This window comes from Amphibalanus amphitrite, unplaced genomic scaffold, assembly GCF_019059575.1.
Source record: "Amphibalanus amphitrite isolate SeventyFive unplaced genomic scaffold, NRLGWU_Aamphi_draft 000606F_arrow, whole genome shotgun sequence".
NCBI lineage: Eukaryota > Metazoa > Arthropoda > Thecostraca > Balanomorpha > Balanidae > Amphibalanus > Amphibalanus amphitrite.
The window spans coordinates 144,636-163,216 of NW_024882100.1; the positions used below are offsets into that span (position 1 = coordinate 144,636).

The 18,581-nt window shown below is 52.5% G+C and overlaps 1 protein-coding gene across 2 annotated transcripts in view; it reads right to left on the reverse strand.

Moving 5' to 3' along the window:
* LOC122394688 (adenylate cyclase type 9-like) overlaps nt 1-18,581 on the reverse strand; it is a 59,788-nt gene that overhangs the window by 4,164 nt on the left and 37,043 nt on the right. For both annotated transcript variants that reach the window (XM_043391721.1, XM_043391722.1), the window contains 5 exons: nt 14,054-14,211; nt 10,272-10,362; nt 7,448-7,539; nt 5,079-5,213; nt 3,426-3,528 (listed from right to left, as the gene is read on the reverse strand). In XM_043391721.1, coding sequence (XP_043247656.1) covers nt 3,426-3,528; nt 5,079-5,213; nt 7,448-7,539; nt 10,272-10,362; nt 14,054-14,211 — 579 coding nt within the window. The remainder of the gene's footprint in view (nt 1-3,425; nt 3,529-5,078; nt 5,214-7,447; nt 7,540-10,271; nt 10,363-14,053; nt 14,212-18,581) is intronic.

An 18,581-nucleotide genomic window follows, 5' to 3' on the forward strand; every position in this document is an offset into this window, starting at 1 on the left:
TGCCGGTAAGCACTTTTGTATTTTCTCCTTTGTCACTTGTAATGTGCTTATCGCCTAACATGGCCGGACCTGACATGTTCATGGATTTCGGGGACGGCTTTGTACCAAAACTCGGGGTTCGAGCAAGGTAATAAAGCCATAGAAATAAAGTTTAAGAAGATAATAAAGGTAATAATGCTAAAGAATGCAATAAAGGTAATAATTCATCGAGCTGGGAACCTGTCCTGGGCCCAATCTTACTAAGTTTCTTGTCAGTTACTCCCTTTTTAATGAATTAGTAGGTGAAGTAACCTGCTTGACAACTTGTTCCCAAGCTGAAGATAAGAAAGCCAAGAGGCAATGTGAGCTACCGTCTCCCAGCAAGTTGGATGCAGGTCTGCGGAGGACTAAAAATCGCCAAATGGGATGCTTTGATGAGCTGCAGTGTTAAACGCCAAGGCAAGGTCATCGGTCGAAATTCATGCACATGTCCGGTTCGAGGTCCGTCTCTTTGAATGCTCATTGAGATCTTCTCCTGTCTCCGGGCTTTCATATCTGAGGTCTGGGAATACCTCGGGGGCATTCTCTTGGTGCTAAGGGGGAGCTGTCCCGATCCCGATCCACACTCTGGCTCTCACCCATGTTGTCGCCAAGCCGTGGTGCTGGCCGCGACGGGTCTGTCCACTCCTCTGTCCACTCCCGACGACCCGTGGGACCCATCCGGGAGTGGTTTCATCTGTTGTCCGTTCAGCGGGCTGCGAGGGAGGGAGTGAGACAAAGGGATGATAGCGGTAGGGGAGGTATCGCCGCATCCGTGTGTCCGGTGCGGGGTAGGGTACGCAGTAGGGAGGGGGGGCAGATATACTCTGTACTACCCCCCCCCCCCCCCGGCGACCTTGGTGTTTGTCCGAAATGCGTTCGGGGAGAGGGGTTACTCTTTTGGGGATGGGAGACTGATCTACTTCGTACCCCCCGGGCGGCGTAGATGTTGCCCAAAGAGCGTGGCGGGGGGGGGGGGGCGTTAATGTCTGCTGAACTTGTAGCGTGGTGCGATTTGTGTCAATAAATGGATGCGACGGCCCTCTATTTTTTACATGTATAGTATGACTGCGTGGGCTCTAACTTCATAAGTTTGCCCGCTCTGGCCTCCACCCCCGCCGTACTAACTACTACACCTGCTCCTCCCTAACCTGCATTCGGCTCTCTTCTACTGTACTCGATTCTTCTACCTTCCCATCCCCCACAGCTACTCCGCTATTCCCTCCTTTCACACCCCGCTACTTACCACACACACTTCCACGCTCACCCCCTGTTCCCACACCCACTCCCCCACTCACACGCCCTCCTGCTCCCACGCCCACCATGACCTGACCGTTCACGCAAGAACACAGACACGCTCACGCATCGGCTGCCCACCCCAATCCTCTCATGCCAGCTGCTACGTAACCCAGCACACCCCACCGTGACCTGACCTAGGTTCGAACCCCAGCCCACTCACTTACCATTCCGGCACCCTATCCACTCCCCCGTCCCGGCCACCACCTCCACGCACCCCCAGGTTCGGGTCGTTGGGTCACCGGTCGGGCCCAGACCGCAAGTGGGCGGAGTCACGGGAACACGTGATCGACCGGTCAGGGTCAAGACTGGAAAGTTCCACTGGCTGCGCCGACCTACGTTCAAGTCATTGAGGACTGGTGTTTGGACTTTGGTCTCGCTGTGAGTCTGAATTTCGCATTCTCTCAGGGCACCTAGGGTCACAGAGTGCGATTCGATTTGTTGGAGCGCAATAAGCATCAGCCTATTCGCTGGCAATATTGCACCAGTCATAAATGAAAGAGCCAGGCTTTGTCATCCTGTTACACCAGACCCGGCATGCAGTCGGTATTACAACCGGAATGCTTCATATGAACGCTCTGAGAGGCCTCTACTGGACACAGCCCGGTCTTATATCACATTTTGTTCGTAAAAGGGATGGTATTTGTTTCGTTATTTATTTGTGAAGATTGGTATGACGCAACTTTTCGCTCACGCCGTCAGCAACAAATTCAGTTGTGTGTACATTTACAACATGCACGATACAATGTCTTCATACGCCAATCACTCTGCCAAATGAACCTATAAAAACGTTACATATACGTGTTCAAGCATTTATTGCAAAAAAAGTCAAGAAAACATGATACGGTAGCGGCAATCCCTGTTTCAAACAAAACATTAAAAACATACCCCTCCTCTTCCCACTACAACGATTATAACACTGACAACCAGTTGAGATAGGGAATAGGGATTCACCCAGCAGTGCGCCGCTCGCGGTTCTCATTACCCCTCCCCCTCCTTACAGGTGACCGGTCAGTTGCTGGTCGCCGGGTATCTCCACTACCTGCCGAGCAACAGCGCCCCGCAACACTGCACCTAATCACCTCCTCTCACAGGTCGCGCGCTCGCAGACCATAAACAAGTGATCGCTGCCGCTCTTATGACCGTCGGACTCGACTCGAGACTGTTGGCCATTCGTAGAGACGCACTGAGTCCCGTCTGGAGTCACTTCTTGCCTCCTCATCTCCCGAGCTGCATCGAGCGCCCGCCAGGCCGAGCCGAGCCGGAGCGAACTGGAGGCTGGGCGTGACAGGCCGCGCTCGGCCGCCTTCCCGAGAGCCGAGGCGAAAAACTCCGGCGAGCGCAGCGCACAGCAATCACTGTGGAGTGTGGCACTCGCACCGCTCCGGGAGCAACGCGTCGACGGAGGCGAGCATTATGAGCTGCGTCGGGCGCGACGCTCTCCAGCGCCGGCTGACTGCGCTCGAAACTGATCGGCCGCGCCCGGCGACGGCCGGCCGGGCGCAGACTCTCCCGGTGAAGGATCGATTAGTTGGGAGCGTATTTCGACCGAGAGGCCGCCGTCGGAGGACTAGGAGGGCCGGGAGAGGTCGGGGAGATGTAATATCCGGACTGGACAGCGAGCGGAGCACGGCGCTTGACAGGACAACAGGAGAGGAGCGAGAGAGAAGAGATGTGAGTGGGATGGGAGAGCCAGAGATGGGTGAAATAGAATGAGGGCGGACATATCACTGGCAACGCAGATAATGGTGGGCGGCGTAGAATAAAAGTCGGGGAAAATTCAGAAGGGAGATAGAACTGCAACGATGCATTTTCGTAGTATTGCAATACATTTTGGGGGTCCGCACGAATCGCACAAAGGAGGCCGGCACAGCACAAGTCGGTGATATTGTGTGCTGAAATGTCCGCTACAGAACTTTGCTTTGCTCAGACACTTGGAACGACGCCCGAAAAGGATTTGAGATAGGACGATCTGACGTGGTTGACAGTAAACAAACATACGTGAATAACGCTGACTGCGTGGGAGGACCTAGTAGTGCTGGAGGAAGGGACGCACCTGTTGGGCGGAGGACACTTCTGCGGTTGTACAAGAGGGCGTTGGGCTGACTCACCGAGGTTGGAGGCGTCCATCAGCGAGGACTGGCTGGAGGTGTAGTAGCCGCTCATCCGGTGGGTCAGCAGGTCGCCCGACTTCATACCGTTCAGCGCCGCGATCTGAGGACGGAGAGCGAGGTGAAAATACGTGGACACAGCACGGGTGACTGAGGTTTAAAGCGTGATACATCGCAAGACCACCGTTCCGTGCTTCTATCCTCAGGATACTGAAATCCTTCTCCTCCACGCCACAACCCCCTTCCGGGCTGGACAGGCAACTTTATCTCATGCGGGCTGCTCCCTTGGAGCGGCACCGCTGCTCCCGAGGGAGCGCACCCCGTAGCCGGGTGCAGTGAGTGCCTTGGGGCTGGGTGGCCTGTCCTCTGGACGGGCTCAGCCCCGGCGACTCACTAGGGTGCCTGCCCAGACCAATGTCTCCCCCTATATCCTATCATCCTCCCGGCTCTGAAATGGTCTCATTGGACCGAAAGAGCCTAACCCAACAAAACAAACAAACAAACATCGCAAGACGATCCGGGGACACAGTGCAGCGGGGTGGTACCGGATACGACGGTATGCTGTAAAATGAGCTGAACATTAAGCGAGATGTGATCTGGGAAACGACGTACAAAGATATGAAGAAAGCATACAGAAGCAAAACGCTTTAAGGACTTGGATGTCTCGGGGTGGAGATTTGAGGTAATATAACAGCTGAGGACTAAGGGTGATATAAGAACAGTGGTGACGACAGACGAGCTGAGGCGAAAAGCGGAACGTCTCCCATTCTCCTCACCCGACAGCTACTCGGCAATGTCATTAGACCAGTGGGACGCAGCACACACAGAGGGACCACAGAGAGCCGTATATCATCACCATGCATTAGCCGGCGGACGTCCGCGCCAGTCAGGTACTGAAGCTCCGCAGTCCATCAGTCAGTAACAGCAAACTCGCGCTCAACTATCACTAATTCAGAGCCTCCCCGGCCATAGACCACCCGTGATCCAGCACGGCCGCACGGAAAGGTAGCTTGATCAATCACCTGTCCAAGTAACTGAGGAAAACTAGCCAGCCTGGTCACCGGTATTTTTCGGTACGTTCAATAACGCTGCTGACCTTAATTACACGTAATTAACTCGGCGCCGAAATAACCCCACACTCACAAATGAATGAAATGTTGCCATGGAACTGTAATGGCTCCCGTGATTAAGTCGTAAAAGCATGCAATCTGGCTTTGCTAAGCCGGCTCTAAGAAGATTATGCTCGGGATCTATTCGCTCGTGTCATACACTGCACTATCCACACAAGCATATAACTCCTCTAAGAAGCGGCATACCAGTGCAGATTGTGTCGTCTTTCAAAACACGCACGCTAATTTCACGCTTATCAGCGTTTAAATCCACGTCAACTTCCGCACGCATCCAGCGGTATCTTACTACTCGACACGGCAGGCAGACTGCAACATTTCCGCGTGGTCTGAAATAACCCGACAACACACAACTCTGCTTCTTCGGCTCTCTCTCTCTCTCTCTCTCTCTCTCTCTCTCTCTCTCTCTCTCTCTCTCTCTCTCTCTCTCTCTCTCTCTCTCTCTCTCTCTCTCTCTCTCTCTCTCTTTCTTTTTCTCCCTCCCTCCCTCCCTACCTCCCTCCCTCCCTCCCTCCCTCTCTCTGACCTGAGCCTGGATGCTGCTCCGTCGACTGCGAATTCCCGAGTCCTTTCGACTGTTGAACGAGGACATGGAGACGCCGAGCAGTCGGAACTGGGCGGCGTCCACGCCATCATCCACCAGGTCGTCTTCCTCGCCGTCCTGAGAGAAAAAGAAATAGAGGTCACAAAGGGGTCAAAAGGAAGTTGCAGAGGGTCGCTATAAAGTCAAAGCTCACGTATGTACTGTCCGAGATTAAAGACGAGTCAAAATAAAGCACAGAGGTTCGGGAGGTTGCGCATGAAATCAATGTCATTGAGGAGATGGATGAGTTAAGAGGTTAGGGCACCATGCAGGAATCAAAGGCTACGCGGGGACAAACTGAAATAGGTCACATAGAGAGCACCAGTGCGAGTCCAAGTCTCAGGGCTCGGAAAATGTAACACAGGGTTCAGATCGAGAGACCTAATGGCAGCAAAAGTCACAGAGGCTGGCATGCCGGGTGATGCATAGGTTAGTCGGTATTCTAGAGGCCAAACACGTGTTCAACACCATCACATCGGGTACACCATGCACAGTTCACAGGGTCCCACGAGTCAGACAAATCATGTGGATCGGTCCGTGAAGATCACCGATGAGTAACAGGCGGGAGCCATACCACGAATACAGGATGTACCAGAATTCGGATAGGTCAGGTACGGGTCACAGCCGGCTACATGGCATAAGCGGTGACAAAATGTCAGACACCTGTCAGCCTATGTCAAAAACCTCAAAGAAAAGGCCAAGTGGCGCAAACGGTAATTACAGGGTCACTTGATGGCGACTGGGATCCAAAGGTAAAAAAGAACCACTAACCAGTGTCACTATCCATTATTTATGTGCCAATTATTCCTGCTTAACATTTAAGAAAACATCTGCAGTATATAAACAAACCGGCTCTCTTCAAGGTCATCCCGGGACATCAAACAGTTACTGCAGGGGGTATGGGCAATCTCCGAACCGCAAGAGAAACTGGTCGCTTCCCATGAAGGCATGGGGCGGAAACGGCGGATTATCCGTCCTAATGTCAATGCCGGACACATATGGATTGTTATGTAAGTTTTGATGCCCATAACTGTCAAAGTCAATGGCGGCCACTAACAGAGTAAAAAAGAACCCCTGTTCCACGACATTTTAATGTTTTGTCGGGATGCATTAACAAACAGATACGGGTGGCTTGGATGTTTTCACGAAGCAGCATATGTAATAAAAAAATACGCTATCATGGGTAGTCACGGCACAGCTGTACTAAAACGACTGTAATTCGTCCGAATATAGCACAGTCAATATTGGACGTCTCTGATGGCATATTTGGTATTCGAGGAAACGGCTCCGCGGCGTCCATTTAAATAACGTGGCTGGTCAGTTTCCACAGAACAATCACACTGAAGCCCGTTATAGAAACAGCCTGGGCTGCATGTTCCCATTGGGAACGCCTATTGGGACAGCTAAATTGAGTTCTACCGGGCGCCGAATTCTAGAGAGGACTCTTGATTCAAAAGTATCACCATAGTAGTGCCCGGGTGGCATTGCCTAAGTATGTTTAAAGCCGTGTCGATAAGGCACTTTTTGCGCCAATCGAGGTTACATTGATAGTTTTGTTTACAATGAATGCGTTAAATATAAGGCGAGATGAGATGTGTTGCATGGTTACAAAAAGTATCCTAGCTGTGGCTCGATGTCCATATATTCATACATCCCAGACGAGTTACAGCAATGTTATACAACCAAAACTGTGTATTTTACGGAGCCCCGGGTGGCACTACCCGTTTGTCCATTATCCCAAACAGCACTATCATTACCCCGTGGTCAGACCCAAATTCAACGAGCACCACCACCGTACATACATCCTGGTGCGTACCGCGATCAGAAGGCAGTATCGGGGACCCCGGAACACCGCCCGTTACATAATGTAATGAACCGGGTCGCGGCGTTCTGTAGGATAATTTGTCGGTACAGGTTAGGCGACAGATCAAACGTCAGAATTCGCGGATTCGGCTGTAAGGTATCAAAGTGGTATCACGGTAGATATTAGGGTACTAGGAATGAGTTGAACGGACAGACGAAAGTAAGCGGTAGGTCAGAGGTCCCCGTTTTAGTCCGTATGTCCATTTATCAGTCCACTCCAGTTCTGTCAACATTCTGTCTTGTGTCAGGGTCAGGCGAAACGGATCCTAGATCTCCTCTAAATCCCACCAGAACATCAGTGTATCAGTCTCAACACCCAACAGTCTCAGCAATTCTGTCGGTCCGTCATACAACTATTTCAACCAGTCAGTCTGTTCCGCCCATCCGTCCGTCCGTCCGTCTCAGTCCATTACACCATCAGTACGTCTATCCACCCGTCTCAAACATACCGAGGCAGCTCGCTCCTCGGGCAGTGGTCGCAGGTTACCACTCCCAGCCACCGTGGTGAAGTGGAGCCGGGCAGCAGCGCTCTGACGACGACCTGAGGAAACACAAGGAGAAGGCGTCAGAAACGGGACAGACCTGTGCGGATAGCAGCGTTGTAAGGACCTATGAGAAGTACAGAGGCAAGACTGCGGAAATTTAGCAACTTCATCAAGTCCAGAAACACAGACTGTGTGGGCAGAAGGGTCGGAACTCATTGTCAAAGTGTGAACACAGGCACGGTCGCAGTGTCAAATATGCACAGGTCTGGAACAGAAGGGATAGACGCAGAAGACAGAGGATGTCACAAATAAAGGTCCACAACGAATCGGATGATGTGGCAAAAAAGTGCATGAGTACAGTACTCTCAGGTCGTTACAGGTGCAAAATGTGCGTCATCAAATCAAGAAGATAACAAAACGTGAAGACAAATGTACTATAGAGCCAACCACATGAAGGACCAGTCACAGCCATAGCAGAACATACGAGTACAATAATTCTGCCTTGACGGGCGCCTAACGGGACGCCGGCCCTGTCAGATTCAGGACTCAAGGCCAACATACAAAGGACTCGACAACCTGTGGAAACACATTATGGCGCCTCACGAACAGCCGCAAAAACCGCTCGGTGTCGCAGACAATCGCTGTAGTCACACGGCAGGTACAAAACCGGCGAATACGGTAATACTAGAAACATAGAACATTATACAACTAAAAAGGCACTACGTCCTACCTGCGTAAACGATTACACAATGACTAACACTGAAACGTACACAATGATAGCCGATAGGTCGCATTCACATAATGCTGTAGCATGTCACACTTTTCCTAGCCTATAACGCGCTTTTATCCTGATTTGTTGGTTTCTTAAACACTACACTAACCACAGCCAGAAACGCATCCTCTTCCTGGTTTCCAACAATTTCCCGCTGTCCCAAAACTACGTCAGACGGTCAGAAATACGGCTGGCCGCAGTCATAACAAACTAACGTAATGCCAGCGGCCTTCCAGACAGGAATATTTACGTGGAGACGCTGGCGCGGGCAGCGCCACCAGAAATAACGCCGGAACTCTACGGCATATGGCGGAGACTACTTTGTAACTATAGCACGCGGCACTGGAGGATAACACAAAAGCACGTGTATCATCGCCACCCGATCCGACTTCGCAGCATTGCGCCGCGCGGTCGACCAACACAAACAGACGGTGGCGGGGGTGGGCCACACAAAGCGTCACGAGCCAACTCAAACAGGCCGAAAACGAGCCGACGCAAACAGCGCGCTGGTCGCGGTCAAACTCCAACGCACATATCCACAAACAGACGCGGCTGGGGAGCCCGCGGGCGGCGGGCGGCGGGCCATGGGCTGAGCTAGGCCGATCCAGCAGTCTCATTCTCCGACCAGCTGGCAAACAGGCCTTGAGAGCGCCGGAAGAAGCGCTGGCCACCGGCCTCTCGGCGTGCTGGCCATAGTGCACGGCACGGTATGGTCAACAGAGCACGGCACGGCACGGCAGGGCACGGCCAGTCGACCGACCCGCCGCCGGACGGTCGGGGACGGTACACAGACCGAAATAGCCCGGCCGGGACAGAGGTGTGGGGCAGCGTCGCGTGGGTGGGTGCCACTGTGTGGTGACCCGGGGACCCTCCCAGGGACAGGTCAACGTGTCGTGGCCCCCGCCCGGTGCTTGGCGAGGGACTCAGACAACATAGCTGCTCCGTCTGGACATTGATTGCCGTTGACCACTGGTGTCCATGTATTGGGACTACGACAACACGGAAGCAGGTGAAGACGTTTCAGCTGTCGAGGTTGGGAGTGTCGCGGCCAGTTGCACATAGTTGATGCTATTCTGAGCTGAGATACCCGATACTCAAAGATTATCAGCTTGTGGATAAAGTTAGCAAAGAAATCACATTTCACATACCACACGAACGAGTGCCCCATCAATCCCCATAGAAATGCTTCCAGCATGCGTGACACGACACATACACATTGCCCAAAAAAGCGACACCCCGTTCAGTGACAGTGCTTGCTGGCACCGCCTTCAAGGCCAGGCCGGCCGCTCATCGGTCGGGCGACCGCTCGGTCGCAGACAGCGCAACGAGCACACTTCACCGGCGCGTTTTTCAGCATAGCCGCCGCCCTTTTCCAAATGCCGCTGCCCAAATCGGGCAGCCGCCGGCCGATCGAGCGCCCATAACGGCCGTTAAGGATCCATGATGACGCACATTGTCAGAGGTATACGTCAGACGCAGACGGAAAACTGTAAAAACTGTTAAGCAGAATGTACCGCTCACTTGAGCGCTATTTTTGACAATACTGTCATATTTGGGCGACGTTAGCATACAGGTCGGCGGTAGCGGCATTGCACGGGCCAAGGATGGGCCGCACATATCTCACTCGTGTTGGAAACCAGCCATTGGACACTGGACAGTTCACACTGGCCAGGTACTGTAAGTCAGACAGCTCACTCACCAAAGAGACGGACTGCACAGAACAACTCACTCAGGCGGCGTGAAACGAGCCACTGGACAGGGTAGCTCACACAGACTGGGGATTCACAGACTGGAGTTCACGTGACACAATTACCCTAATCGATTGTAGACCAGCCACCATACAATCCACATCAACTGAAGTCGAGTTACCAGACAACTCTCATAGGCTGAAGCCAAATTACCAGACAACTCTCATAGGCTGAAGGCGAGCAACCAGACAGCTCACACGGCTGAAGGCGGGCCACCAGACATCTCACATCAGCTTAAAGCAATCTCACAACTCACGCTGAGTCTCACCTTTGGCGTCGCGGTCCGGTCGTCCGGGCCTCGGCCGCGGGGCGCGCGTGGTGTGCGGGTCCAGGGAAGAGAGCTCGTTCAGAGGTTCCACCTGACGGTAAACGAGGGGAAAGAGGTCAGCTGCAGGTCGCAAGAGACGATACCAGCAGCGGAAGCCCGAAGCCGCATCGAGATGACATCTGTGCACCAAAGTTAGAGCATGAAGTAACCGCAGGTTGTTTGAAAAGACAAACACTATTCGTTAGAATTGTGTTTTTCTATTGAAAAACAACCGGAGCGGTCGTTCTCCGGGCTATGTTTATAAAACGTGAGAGTGATACGACCTGGGGTGGATACTAGATATGCTAACACTAAATTACGGGAACGAAATCAGGGCATTGAAATAAATGTTGCAGCAAGACTTAGGGACTGAGGCGAATTAAGTCCACAAACAACTCCAGAAAACTGACAGAAAACTGAACAAGCAGGTACGGCAATGCCCTCACCCAGGTGAGCAAGGTCAACAAGCCTAATCAACGGTCTCTCGCAGTGCTCTAAAAGCCTGCACTCGACGCCAACTTCTTCTAGAAGCCCTGACGACCTGTTGAGTGTTGACTGAGCTCTCTCGGTCAACGACCTCCCGCTCGAGCACTCAGCAGCGCACACGGTGAAACCACTCGCAAACTTTAACCATTTCTCCCTCCCCTCCCCCTCCTCCTCCAGTCAGCTCGCTCGACCCACCCCACCCCACCCCGCCCACTCGTTCGCTCTGTCTAGGCCGCTGCTGGGAACTCTGCAACTCTGCCGAGCAGTCCGGCAGCTCCGGTGGCCTGACGTCGTCCAGACGGCTCGTCGTCTGGTCCCCTCGGGGACAGGTGGCGACTGCGGCTCGGCGCGTGGCGGAGGTACCGCCCCCGCACGGCGCCGGCCCGCCAGACCCAAAGGAGAGCCGCCCGATCAATACTGGGGCACGGAGAGGGAGGAGCGGGGCCACAGACGGCGGCCAGCCCCGTGGGATGTCCGCACGGCGTCACGCGCAATCCGGCACCAATGAATTGGCTCAACGGCGGATCTCTCACATGTTGCACAGAGGACCGGCGAAGAGCTAGACAGTGTCAGTCGATGAAGAGAGGGGATGGGAGGAAAGAGGAGGGAGAGCACCCAGATGACAGCTAGAGGAAGAGGTTGGATGAGGGATGGCGGGATGGTAGACATCCGATCTAAGGAGGCGGAAATGCAGACATAAATAAACAGACCAACACTGACAGTAGCTTCCGGGAATATGAATACACCGCCCACTCTTCTGCAGAAGCATGACGAAAGCCTTACGACAGAATAAAGGGACGGCTGTGCTGATAATTAGAGCTCGTGTGCAGAGGACGGGAGGACCGGAGGAGAGATTGGGGAGCTGGCGATGAGCACGGCGCGTTGTTTGACACTTCAACAGGTGCCCAATCACCGGGAGGCTCTCGGAATAGACAGCCGGGTCACTGACCTCCAGGCACCTTATCTGGTGCGGCCAGACGAGCAGTCTGGCTCCCCCGGGCCCTGTCCCCATGGAGTGTTCAGCATGGCGCGTGTAGCGGCGTAGTCAGCCTCGATTCCGGGCTATCGCTGCCCAGATGGGAGGCCCACACCGCCAGTAAAGCCGTGAAAATTTGAAATGTAAAAGAAGAAGACCATGCACGCTGCACGGAGCCGATCGTGTGCCACACCCAGGACGTGAATGATGGACCGGCTAAAACCAGACGCTTAGCGGTATATGATGATTTAATGAGCAATGCCTTCTATGACGGTGCAAGGGGCAACAGCCCGCGATGGGACGAACAAAAGGCCGACATGGGCAGGGCAGATTATGCATGCGGTGCTTGGGCAATCCTAAGCAGCAGATAATGGCATGCGGTCCCTGTGCCAACAGCACTTGAGTCGATTTCTGGCGAACATCACCCGAAGCCCGATCCGTCTGCAGTGGGCCTTGTTTGTGAGCCATGGCGCTCAGCCCAGCTGCGGCTGCGGAGGTGCACAGGTGCTACAGGGAGTTTGATTGCTTCATTACCCGCGAACCAAGGAACAAGACTTTGGAATAGCCGGAGCAGGGAAGGGGATGACTGCAGGGAATTGAAACACGGGACTTTCGCGAATGAACTACTTGATACTGGACAGAGTTCATCACACATTCTGGGAATAAAAGATTGCTCTTGCAGCTTTCGCATAAGACTCTGCTTTTCACCTCCCTGCCACCACACGGTTCGCCATTTGGAACTGAGATGTTATCGCGACTCATCCTGAATCAGCACCTGTCACCAACAGTCGTTTCGCCAATTCACCCTCTACTCAGCGCCCTTTTTCTGCACTCCAGCTTCCAGCCGAAAAGAACGACGCGACAAAAATCCCGACATCTCCTCCTCTCATCCCGCCACACTCTCGGCCGGTGAGAGTCGCGAGTCCGAGCTGCGGGAGCTCAGCTCAGCGCTGGCTCAGCCCGACCGGCGCTCGCAGCTCGCGGCTCCCGGTGTCGGCGCGGCGGGCCACCACCGGCCGAAAGGTCAATGTGATTACTCCACATCCTGTGCCATTCTGCGGGCGCGTCGGCCTCCGATGGGCTGAGAGACGGCACCACAGGGACGCCGCCGGCCGGCTCCGAATTTTGTCACTGCCAGGCTGGTAACAGCGGCCATCTCTGAGCTGGACTGCTCGGAGGAGCGGATTGGACTGAGTTAGGGTCGGGGGAATACGGTGAGATTTGGTAGTACAAGTCTCAGTCATTACAGTATGGTCTCATTACAGTATGGCTCTAACGGCAATATATGATAATCACAAAATAGCGCTCTGCAAATGACACGATGGTGCCGAATTTCGTCACTTACAACATCGCTATTAATCGCGTGGGCCTCGCCAATGAATGCAATGAGCCGCAGAATATTCACCAGCGCAGATCAGGCATCGTTTCGTGCTGACAAGCTATAATCCGATCCATGGCGGCTAAACGATCTCTGAACAGATCAGCACTGATCGCGGCTTATCCTCTCTCTCCCTCCGCCCCTCGGGCTTATGTCCTGACACGTACGAGCTGTAATAATCTGCCTCAACAGCGGCAGAATGAAGCAAGGTTTGACGGACCGCGCAAGGAAGATCATTTCCCACCGAAGATGGAACTGTCCAGACTCCAGGTGTGGGGCGCATCGATCTTCTCTGAGAGTCCATCGCAATGGCGTCTTCAGTTTGATTAGGTCAGCAACATCTGAGGTAGTGGTTGCAGATAGTTTGGGTACGGCGAACCACTCCCTAGCACTACGTCGGGCTGTTGGGAGGTGAGGCACATCAAGACCACACCAAGACATTGGCCTTATCTGCCTTGTCTCAGGAAATTTGTGGAAGATCTGCTGGATTCCGGGTAACTCAACAAATTCCCAGCTAAGTCGGAAGGCGGCTCTAACCCAACTTGGGCCTCAGCATCAAAACCCCTTGTAGTAATTCTACACTCCCACTCAACTCAGAACTTACACGCGGACCTAATCGAACTTCCAGCTTTTAGCCTTTTATTCACCGCGACATTTATCATCTTCATCCCTGAACCTCACCTGATCCCCCATTCCCCCTCCGCCAAACTAAGTCCCGCTCACCCACACCGCCAAGAAACCCTAGCCTCCCGCCCACACCGACAGTCTCTCCCCAACTCCAAACCCTTTACCTCCCAACCACCGTGATTGCCCTTCACAGGCGCAATCACGGTTGCAGTGAAGAAGGGACCTGCTTACCCGAGCGGGCCCCCAACTACCCCCTCCCCCCCCCCATCAACTCACCCGCGCTGGCGTATCGGTCGCCTCGATGACACAGGGCAGAGAGCAGCACTTCTGACTGAGTGGCACAATCGGCACCGGACCGGCGTCGTTTGGAGAGGTGGGCTCAGACCGCTGCGAGACGAGCGTCTTACGCCGTACGATAAAGTACGTCTGCAGGTCTGTGGGGCAGAGCTAGAATGTTAGACAAACGGTCAGACAGACGGTCAGACGAGCGTCTAACGCCGTACGATAAAATACGTCTGCAGGTCTGCCGGACAGAGAGTCAGACAGAGAACCATCCGTCCTAATCCCAATCGAAAAGCTATGGGAAATCATGAAGGAGGACCTCAGCAAGATTGAACCAGCTCCCACAAAAAAAAAACAGACTTTAGAGGAACCTGTGAAAGGTGTGGCTGAACATCAGCGCGGATACTCTGGACATCTTGGTCTATGGAATGCCAAAGCGGATGAGGGAATGGGTAGGACAGGGCTGGGGATAAATCGGTAAATAACTGATAAGCCATGACCTGGGGGCTCTTTGTCTATTAATTATGGCGGTGAGCTGATGGAGGGGCAAATAATTTCCGGACACCCTGTAGTGAAACAGACAGACAAATACAGGCAGAAACAAGTAGATAGTCAGAAATTCAGACGGAAATTCAATCCAGCAGATGGCACATATGCAATTTACAGATAGGTAGACGGTGATAGACAATGAGACAGACATAAAACACATCAAGAAACGAAAAGCCTCAGAAAGTCCGACGACGAGACAGTCAAACGCAAAACGGAATGAAAGTGAGTCGATATCTGCAGTTACAAAGGAGTCAACGTGATTTGATTTGTAATGCCTGTGGCCACTGTGGTTAAGGTAGAACCGGTCGCTACTGGTCTACGCATTTCGATTAATCACATCATCCTCTGACGGCGGCGGATGATGAATAGTCAAAACCGACTGCATCGCCGTCGGCACGCTACCATCCGTGGAAGCGGCGACGAGCGAGCATTCAAGTGGGAAGCTATTGCCACACCACAGCTCGGTCCTACAACACAAGTCACGACGCTGGTGGGTGGCGCCGCCTCCTCCATCACGACAAACACAGTTCATTCTGTGAAACAATACAGAACTAACGACTTTTAATAATAAGTGGGTGATCAGCGAACTATCCCGCCCACACACACTCAAACACTTCAGTAGAGGGCGGACAAATCTTCATCAACAAAACAACAAGCTGAACTCAGGCGGCACACGTTCAGAGACCAGTGGACCGGGTCGCCGCTCTCACCATCTGCGCCGGCCAAGGAAGCCCCGCGTTGCAGACCGATCACATACAAGTTCCGTCGAACCCCGGTGAACCCTTTTCACCACTCTTTGTCACGCGGCACCGCGGACGGACGCGTAGGTAATGGCATCACGTGTGAGCTGACAGGCTTAGTTACTTTTGGATAAAAACAATACGCCAAGAGGGCATGCTTTCGTGGAACGAGGCGGCAGACAAGACTCTGGTTCTCCCGTAGATACGGAAATTTTCGTATTACAGCGAGTATATTGTTACTCTGCCTCCAATGACACACAACGAAGAGGAAGTCATGTACGTCGATGAGAAGGTCGCAAAAAAAAGATTGTAAATGCATTGCACGCCTGGTCAGTGCGTCGGATCAAGGTTAACTCAGCCGATAGATATATGTTGATGTTATGCTTATCATGAATGCTTCGGCATTCATGCCTAGCTATATTTGTAGTTCTTGCGAGTCCAAAACAAACCAAGAACAACGGAACATGGTCTAAATTTAGCGCAAACAAACACAGCTATATATGGCTAGCTAATGACATCATTATAATTAATTAGCGGGAACCGCTGCGGCTGGCAATGCTGATTATGCCTGCGAGGCAGACCACTGAAATTAGATATCTTGGAAAACGTCGCACATAATTCGTATCAAATTACCAGTGGGAAGCAGAACATGCAACAAACACGTTACAAAGCAAGCCTTTAAAGGGGTAGGGGGTACTGGGCATCCAAATACCACCAATGCAGTTGCCAGTTGTCTCTTATATATAGTGCAAGGCGAACACCTCTCATAATCCCCAGTTCCCACAAACCTGTGATACAGACACACAAAAAGCCGCAGCGACGCAATTTAGACACAATCGGCGGTTCACAAACAAGCGCGGAGCATTACCACATCGCCGAGAAAATCACGACCAGACGTGACTCGACCGTAATGAAGCCAGGCGGTACGTGAGGAAACATACGGCGAAGAGGGAGAGGAGAGAAGAGAGAGGAAGGGAGTAATCTGTTGCGCCGACGAGATTGGGATAATCCGTTTTAGAGTCGAGGGTTAGCGGGAGGCGGCACAGCAACAGATGCCGGTTTGAGCTGGTTTGAGCGTCGCTAAACCTGTTGACCTGGCTGTGAGTGTATGTATGGATGTGCGTGTGAAGAAGGAAAGGGATATGAAGTACGGATTGGGTAACCGAAAAGCAGCGGCTAAAAGAGAAATCAAGCAGATACATTTTAGGAGACCAGACGACCTTATGGACATACATATTATATAGAAAATATCAAGACACTTCAAAGGAGATATGCAAAGTTGCCCAGCAAACAAGCAAAATAAACAAGTCGAGATAGATGTGTGTGCGCAGACGGCAGTAATTTGGCATAGTTAGCATTTTCCACTGAAACACAATAACGACGACCACTCCACGATCCATTCGCAGCTTTCTGCGTTGCTCCGCGTCGCTCACTCGCGCATGCTTTCCGCAAACCAGTTGTGTCGGACAATGGTAAGATCTGAAGGCCGTCCTCGAGCTGGGCGTTATCGACCTGCATCTGACACGGGCCACGATTCAGACGACGCTCTCCGAACACACATAATTGGATGGTGAAACAGATCAGACAAAATGACACAGAGAACGGTTGGGTGGGACGGCGCGACACTGCATTAGGGTCTGTGCTGGAGCAACATCGTCGGAATGATAGTAAACGGCAAGCACTTGCCTACCCAAACAAGGCAACAGCACACCCTAATGACCGGTCTATTTCAGAGCATAAGAATTCAGAACCTTTCCATCGTAGATATGCATATTTCGCAGGAAGATCCACTTATATAGCACAATTTATCGGTGATCGAAATTGGCTGCATCTCACTGTTAACATTGGAAAATTGTATAGCCTTATGTCAAGGACTGTGACACACTGTGAGGTCTGTCCAATGATCTACTGAAAGAAAAATTTCTGACCTTCGCATGTAATAGCACATGTCCGGCCTTTTCACACTAGTACAGCGCCTCGCTTGCGTAATAATGCACGACAGCTAGAAGTCAGAACCACCAAAAACAATTTACAGCAGCCACCGGTACCTACCACCACCAGCAAGCACGGCTTCAGCTAAACGGCTGTCAACTACACATATTGTTTGAACAACGCGTCTCACGCACAAAACCAATCCAAACCGTCGGAGTGAGACACTCAGAACATCACTGAAATGTTCCTCCACTACAGAAAAAAAACAGCTCTCGAAGAGATCACACGAAAGCGATCGAACACAACCCAGCAGTTTGAAACGAAACATTTGAGCCAAATCTCAACAAAGCTCCACTAAATCTCAACACCGCCAGAACGAGTCAACTCAGTTCATCCACCAAAAATCCCCGCGGTTCTAACAATTGACACCGCACCACTCAACAACTTCTCCTTCTAAAGCACTTTCCGCCAACCAAAGAGCAAACGACACCGTAGAACCATCGACAGAGAGCACAAACTAAGCACCATCGACAGAGCACACGGCACGGAGCACAGGACAACTAGAGCACACGGCAGAGAACACACCACGGAGCACCCAGCACACCGAGAGGCTAATAAGCCACATTTGATGGCGGCACAGTCGAGCGTGAAATCGAACGTCTCCCGTTGCCGGTCTCAGCCGGCTCGCCGTCCGCCGTGTACCGGCTGCCAGTTTATTAGCTGTGTGGAGGACTGAGGGATGGGGGCACGGGCGGCCGTCCCCCGGTCTAGCCAGCTACATTACACATCGATTGAAGGACCGCGGGATGCCCGACCTAGAGCGCCGCTCGATACATAGCTAATTGAATACGTAATCTTCCGAAGCACGGCACACCGTGCTCGATATTGATGGAATTCACTTGCTATCTGATCAAATATCACACCACTACTTTAGAAAGCCATCAATACGCCGCACGCCACAGCGCTACCCACACTAACCTAACCGGGCAGGGCCGACGAAACGCTAGCTCGACGTTCGATAAACCCACCAACGCACACCGCACTGTGGGGAGACGGTGAGGCCGCAAACCATGCCGAGCATCGTATGTCGCCGTGTTGCTTAGGCTGAATTTCAGTAGCAATGACATTGGTGTGACGGTGTGTTGCTGTGAGCCTTTCCGAAAATAAGATTGCGAAACCTGCGCATATGCTATCAGGATAGGCTGTGCGTCTATATTGAGGAAGAGAGAAGCAGTACGCCGAATACCGGGTAACTAATTCCTGCGTCACTCTGCCCTTTTCCATCATAGTCTGATGAATGT